This window comes from Phoenix dactylifera, unplaced genomic scaffold (assembly GCF_009389715.1).
Source record: "Phoenix dactylifera cultivar Barhee BC4 unplaced genomic scaffold, palm_55x_up_171113_PBpolish2nd_filt_p 000951F, whole genome shotgun sequence".
NCBI lineage: Eukaryota > Viridiplantae > Streptophyta > Magnoliopsida > Arecales > Arecaceae > Phoenix > Phoenix dactylifera.
The window spans coordinates 17,023-24,767 of NW_024068309.1; the positions used below are offsets into that span (position 1 = coordinate 17,023).

The window sequence follows — 7,745 nt, forward strand, 5'->3', positions numbered from 1 at the left end:
CTTGCTAGATGACTAAATTGTTTGATGTGCACCCTCTAGCTATGCAGTGTGTACTAATTAAAAGTATATTCTAGAAACTATGTATAATTTACCTGAAGATGTGTATCAGATCACTGTTAAGTTTGTATCAAAAAGCTTGCAATATACATTAGAAATAAATAAGTATGTATCACCCAACTATGCAGTGTGTACTGGTGAATATGATGTTCCGAAAACTATGTATTAATTTGTTTGGAGATGTGTATTAAGTTTCTAAATGACTAATTTGCTAGGTATGTTACCTAATTGTGTACTATATATACTGATGAATGCTATATTTTAGAAATCATGTATTGATTTACCTAGACGTGTATATTAACTTGGTAGATAATTAATTTGTTTAGTGTGTATTAGCTACTTATGTAGTGTGTACCAATAAAAAATATGTTCTAAAAATGAGAAAGAAAGAGGATACCTTGCAGTCACAAAACTGACAATTATGTTTATAAGAGAAGTTTTTAATTTTTGACTCTTTTTTCTTTAAGATTAACATAAAAAAAAAAACATGACAAAATAAGGTCACCCTATATGATTTTTGTTCTGAATAATGCTGTCCCACTTGCGACTCTGCTTTAAGGCAGCCTGGATTTCGCATCCTGTATTCGTGCCGTTGAAACGGAGCACTTCAGCGTGAGTCCTCCACAAGAAACCATGATGTGTTGCCCACAGCTCAATGATAGCTAATGGCAGCCTTAAAAGCTTGCAGTTTCATTGCATGTTTATGGCCAGGTATTTAGCCAGTTGACTGAATTACCACAGTATAGTTTGGCTTGATGGATGGACACCCAACAGGTTTTTTTAGGACCAGATCTAGTGTGAGAGCTAGCATTGTATAATTGTGAGTCACAGGGAATATGCAAGGAATCAAAGCTGCTATAAGCTTCAGTGTATTGTACTCTCTCAAGACTCCAATAGTCTGAAGGATACTAAGCCCACCTCTCCTACTTCCCCAGCTTTCAAGTTGCAAAGATGGGGTTATGGCTTTTTTCTTGGCTTATTCTTGTATGCTTTCCAAGCTCCGTGAGTCCTTCTTGGGCAGCTTCGGCAAACACATCGACCTCCTTTTCCTTCAAGGATAACTTTGACATAATGTGGGCGGAAGACCATTTCAAGAAATCACCTGATGGGCCAGTGTGATACCTTTATTTGGAGAAGAAAACAGGTGACACCCTTTTATAGTCTTAACATTCTTCGCATAATATTTTTTTACATTGATCACATTCCAATATTGCTGCTCTAACTCTAGCAAAGAAGTTGAAGATTAGAATAGGAAACATATGATCTTTCTCTTTGCAATACAAGAAATCTAATATTGCAAGCTGCAGCCGATCTTTTACGCATTTGTTGGAGCCTGTTCTTCTTGAATCCACTGTCCACATTTGCTCAGAATATGATTTAAAGTGTTCCTCCTCTCCTATTTTCTGAATTCTAATAAAGCATATGCAAATGTATTAAAGGTTGTGGGTTCCAAACGCAACAGGGGTACCGGTTTGGGTGGTTCACAATTGTGGGTTCCATACACCATACAAACCATTGTGTACAAGAGTGAGGTTGGTGGAAGGGAGATGAGGCACCGAGGACTTCCACGCCTATTCCATCATCTGGAACAGCCACCCCATTGCGTGAGTATTCACTTCCATGTTCTCCCATAACTCCTCTTCAGATCCGCGAGGAGACCCAGGCATGACTAAGGTAACTGGGGCAAGGTAGATCTCTATAAATCTGTCACTATATTTTGGTTCTTCAGCGCAGTCTTGAAGCACAGGCTGCAGTAAGTCTTAACTCTAATCCAGTGGCCATGTGTGGTGGGCTTTAGTCTAAGATAAGCAATTACCTGAAACAAATCCAATTTGACCCTCGTCGCTAAATCCATCTTTCCCCCAAGAACAAGATTTAAGTAATCGGACCAAGTTTACTACAGATGTAATGGCAGAGTAGACAAGGTTTGGGCATCAATCTAATCAATTATTACAATCAGGTCGGGATGCAGAATAGAAAATTTGCAAGCAACTTAATCAGATCGGACCTGCTAAACCAGATTAGTTATTTGGTAAACGAAGGCCTTATCCTAAATCAGAAAACTTCGTGTATGTGTTTGACCTGATCCGACCAACACAAATGAGATTTTAGCTCTTTGCAAGTATTCTACCACTAGTTTCAAATGAAGAAACCTACTAATATCTCCGAGCAAGCAGGTTCTTTGTGGATAAAATTCCCATAAGAGAGTCTACAAAAACACTGACAAGCCAAATAACTTCTTTCCAAATGAGAAGCCAATGGGTATGTTCTCAAGCATCTGGAATACTGGTGACTGGTAAACAAGGGGAGGCCTCAGAGAAGGCGGATTGGACGGATGCGCCCTTTGTTTCTTCCGATAAGGACTTCCACGCTGATGGTTGCCGGTGGGAGGATCCAGACCCAGCCTGCGTCTCCACCACCACCGAGCACGGGTCGGACAAGTAGCATGTGGATTTTATGGGCCGGCAGGAACCTCGTCACATATGACTACTGCAAAGACCACGATAGATATCCCACGCTGCCCAAGGAGTATAGACATCTAAGAAGCCACCTATCAGAAGAATGGTTTAGTTTTAGATTTTAAGCATGGTATAGATGATATTGGCATATTTTTTTAAGAAAAAGACTGTCATATTTGAGGAAAAGAATGATATATATCATTCGTTTATGTATTTAATTTTCGTTATCAGCAACCACCAGCTAAGTAGGTATGGCAAGGGTTACTGAGAAAAAGAACTGTCATGGTCTTCAAATTTCGGGTTGCAATTTAATATTCTTGCTATAGAGCATGATTCAGCGAGCCATCTGCTTCCCCTTCCAGTGAATATTCATTTTTTGTGTTTGGAGCATAGAGAAGAGAATGAGAAGAGCAGATGTGTGATCGCGATCAAACTATGTATAGGGGCAGCCGGGCCGTATTAGCAAGCGTGACGTGCCGGACTGACCCAACACGTCTTTCTTTCCCGGCAACAGAAGATGCACAAAGTGGTTTCAGTAGCACTACCGAGACTATTCCTGACTTTTTGAAGGGGTCCGACCTATACCGACTATCAGGAAATGCAAACCAATGATTAATTAAGGTCTATTTATTTTTCCGAAAGTATAATAATTTTTACTACTCAGTTGATTCAACCACTACACTACTGCGTAAGATTGTCTATACTAAATATAAAGAATCCAAATCCATGGCGTCATTTTCGCGTAACACAATCCAGCGTATTTGTCTACCAGGCAGCTATGAAGTTAAAAAAAAAAAAAAAGCAGTCATCACCCACAATTTCACCGTCTCAGAATCGTCTGTGAAAAATTAACTTAAGACCATGAATTACACTGGCTATCATGAAGTCATCAACTTTAGCGTTTCTGATAAAGATATTCTAGGGAAACCCTCGGTCAAACGAACACCGGACAACCCTCGGTCAAACGAACACCATGGTTTCACCCAAAACTGTCAACCCTCTCCTCCAACAGAAGCAAGATGCTGGTTTTCTTGCTTAAGAATTGAGAGGAAGAAGCACGTAAAGTAAAATATGGCATCCAAACTCTCAGTGTTCTTATCAGAACTCTTTTTTGAGGATTATTGTTACCAGAACTCAAACAAGCGAACATAAAACTGCAATTCATAACAAAAAACTCAAGATAACATATGTTCTTAATGGAACTCAGGTCACAGAAACAAGCCAATAGAAGATGTGCCCCCATAGGCTCACAGGACAAATTATGTCAAGCATCAATTGATGGAGCTAACAAGATAATATCTCACTGCAGTCTGAAGTAGTAACACTACAACGCTTGATTTGCAGCTACTTAGAAACCATGTATCTTTATGTGTTCTTTCTTCACGATGCCAGCCTGTAACACGAAAAAATGAAAGTAAATCATTGCATGTCATTCCAAGGCATGATTAAAACTTTAAAACTGCCCGTATGAGCCCACCAATGCTTATCATCGAATGGAATCTCTATCAAAGCCATCACAATCAAAATAAAGTAACAACCATGACTTGCTGAAAACAGTAGTCTAGGAGGGTTTGTGGCTATATGCAACCAGACCCGCCAAACCGTCTGAAATGGAGGAGTCTGGGAGGACTATTTCTACAAATGGGTTGGATTTGGGTATCTGAGGCCCAACCAGTGTAAAGGTTTCCTTGGGCTGGACAAGTTCTTAAAGACTAATTCTGGTCCCTGCGATAGCGGAAAGACTGCCATGAGCCTTCAATATTTCCCCCCTCCCTCCCTCCCTCCTCTCTATAATGACCAATTAGACCCTTCATTTCGGCCTAATTTCTTTTTTCTTATTTTTTTTGATAGATATATGACTACCAAGTGATGCCCTACTTGAGTTGGGGAATCAGGTGCGGTTCCATTTTAAAATAATCAGGTTGGCGATGGGTTTATTCTTATCAACCTGATTAGCTAACCCAAATTTGACCTTACTGAAAGCCGATCCTGCTCCACCCATTGCCACCCTAAGCCCATGCCATATTGATGATACTGAAAGATTCCATGACTGACTATTCCAACGATGACCAATTTCTATACAGAGCCTGGTGGACTCACGGTAGAAAATGGCTTCCAATAAAACATGGCAAAAAGAATACCTGGACAAGGAAAGTGGCCACATTCTTTCGCTGGTCACCTTGAAGTTGAATGACCTGCAAACCACAATGCAGTTAAGGATGAAACAGAAGTAATAACACACGCACCAGAAATTTATCCAAAATGCCTGATTTGTCACAGCATCTAAAATACATGTGAAACTGTACCTGGCCCAGCTCTGGGTCCTGGACAACAGTACCATTGCAGCAGAACTCCTTCTTGAGATCCTTTAAGATCTTGTTATAGCTAAATTCCTTTTTCAATCCTTGTACCGTAGTCAGACTCTTCCTGCCATTGCGCTGTTGTATGCGCACATGCACATACTCTTTTGAGCCAGCACCAGAGTCCCCAGCATTTGCCTCAGCAAACGGATCTGTGCCAAAGAAACCAGGACATGAAAAAATTCAGTGAAGACTACAGCATGCATAAATGTTTTGTTATAGAAAGATTTTGAATGCATACAAGCACTCAAACATAGTTGCACATGAAGTCCAGAACAGAAACTTATAAACATACCGTAAGCAGTTGGGATCTGGACGTCAAGATCAGACATGAACACTTGGCTGTTGAAAATCAAAGGAGATCAAACGAAGAGAGCTCTGCTTTCTGTTAAAAAGCTACGCTCAAGCTGAAAACCACAAGATATGAATTTTGTTAAATTTCAGTGGACAATTAAGAAAGATGTAATTCATAACAATCCAAAAACCGACATATCATTTGTTCAGCTACTCTACCAAAAGCAAACGAAGCTACCTCATTGGATTGATGAAGTATAAAATCAGCATGAGGGTTTCTCGTCAAAGTGGCATCTATTATGATTATTACCAAAATATTGACGAATACAAATTATCGTAATATCTGCCATTTCTTAAATAACTTAAGAGCATTCAACTCCTGTCTCTGCTACGAAAACAACAGGTGCATTAAAAATAATATATAAACATATATACAAATACGAGTTTATGTGTACACACACATCCTCAGTTACATTGTCATTCAAATTACTATATGTTCTTCATATATCTTCTAAAATACACTGAACAGTCTCCATATTTTCTCTGGAAGGGCACAATGAAATATGAAGCATAAAATAAAAATGGATCATACATCCAGAATCAACAGCATGGCTCCATGATAACTGACACTGGGACTAAACAAATGCAAAACCATACCTGTACCAATGACACAAAGAGAAGAAAATAATCTCTTAGTTTGATCACTCAAAAGGGTCAAAAATGTATTGAAGTTTATCATGTTAAAGAACCGTATAATCCACTGCACTATTTAGCAGCCTAACCTAGAAGATGTAACATCTAATCAAAATTCATTCATCGGGAATGATGCATCAGAATTGGTGAAGGACAACCAACCCTTTTTCCTAATCTGAAGGGTTAAGCTCCTTGCATTGTGCTAGACCAAGTTTAGATCTTGTCACGCAATTGACTGTGATTGAACAGACAAGACTCAACCAGATTAATTATTAAAGACATTAACACTTTCATTTCCAGTCGCAGGTATGAACTGGCCCCCCATCAACTTTTGACCTCCACAACCTTATCACATCTTGTGTATCATGTTAAATTATGTCCCACCATGAGCTTCACACTAATACCCATCTATCTAAATTTTGATGAAAGTTGATTCCACTAGATCCGATTAACACCATTAATTATCATAGATATTAGACCAACACATATTGCAAGACAGGCCTCATCTTCCCTTTGCACCCGTCTCGAAGAAAAAAAAGCAGGTACGGCCAGATGCAAACAACCCTCTCGAATAAAAAGTAGGTGTATAGCACAGGATTTCTACTGCCCAGAACGCCCTAAAAAGGAACAAAGCCCAGCATACACTTCCAGAAGATGAAAGAAAACCACCATCAAACCGGATATTAAGCCAGGCTCTTTACTTGTTCAATCAAACAACAATTATTGTTCTCCCTGATGATTTAGAACGCAAACCGATCAAGCTATGATGGAGAATTAATAAGACGGGACATAATTTTAAAAGAAAAACAAAACAAAACCAATCAATTTCTCAATATAAACCAAAAAAGAAAAAAAAAACCGTTTTCTTTTCAAGAAAGTCCTGCAAGAACATGGACACAGCAGAAAAAAACTGAGGGAAAGAAAAAGGAGAGATCTTGATAAACCAGGAAAAGTTTTACAAAAGCCCCGCCTATGCTAAGAAAATAGTTGACTTTCCAAGCGAAGGCGGCTTAGTTGCTGTTGGTTGCGCCACATAAAAAAACCCCAACTTTTAAGAACTCCATACCAGGAATCCACACACAGAACATCAAGAACTAGATCTCAGATATCAAAAACCAAGAACAGAACCAAAAGCCAAATAATTAACCTAAATGATCGAGAACGCCCTCCCTAACCAAAATAAAAAAGACCCACCAGAAAACACTTCGATCATCCACAAACGAGGAGAAAAAGAACAAAAAGGAAAAACGGAAAACAAACACAAGAGCTAATACATGGAAGATGGACCTTTCTTACCTCGGTGGAGCAGAAGATCCGACCTCGCGTAGATGAGATCGAACTCGAACCCTAAATAGCTCGCACGCCCGAAAGATTTCGAACAGAAGAGGAAGAGGGAAGGCGACGAGAGCCAAAGAAATCCCCAGACTATCTCCCCCTTAAGAGCTCTTCCGTTCAACGTTGGTTCCCTATTTATAGAGACGGGAAATTAGGTAAAATTACTTAATTCGCTGGGTTTCCTTTTTCTCTCTCTTTCTAACCACAAAGTTTTCATCTTTGGTTAAATTCATGATACCCATCCAAAGTTCTGCATAGAAATTCCTATAGGATAAGACTGATCTACGGCCAATGTTCTCTAAAGATAGGGCGTGGCCAATCTGAATGTAAGCGCACACGAATACGTATGCGGACGACAGGGGAGGATTAGCGCGTTCTTTTTCTTCGGGAATGATCTTTTAGACGCTGTCGGTTACTTGACTTCCGATGGCGGTGCGTGGAGAGGAGCGGACGGCTGTGATTCTTGGGGGACTGCTTTCACATGCGGAAGGTGAGGCGGTTTCGTGGATGCATCACGTGTACGAATCATATTCGCGGGGCCCACGGC

The 7,745-nt window shown here is 39.9% G+C and overlaps 1 protein-coding gene across 1 annotated transcript; it reads right to left on the reverse strand.

The window, feature by feature from the left end:
* Positions 1 to 3,650: 3,650 nt before the first annotated feature.
* On the reverse strand, positions 3,651 to 7,311 carry LOC103721428 (protein translation factor SUI1 homolog). Its single transcript, XM_008811628.3, has 5 exons — positions 7,160 to 7,311; positions 5,172 to 5,283; positions 4,823 to 5,028; positions 4,658 to 4,711; positions 3,651 to 3,909 (listed from the first exon to the last, which is right to left on the reverse strand). The coding sequence occupies exons 2-5, from the start codon at positions 5,206 to 5,208 to the stop codon at positions 3,865 to 3,867; spliced, it is 342 nt and encodes a 113-aa protein (XP_008809850.1). The 5' UTR covers positions 5,209 to 5,283; positions 7,160 to 7,311; the 3' UTR covers positions 3,651 to 3,864.
* Positions 7,312 to 7,745: the final 434 nt, after the last annotated feature.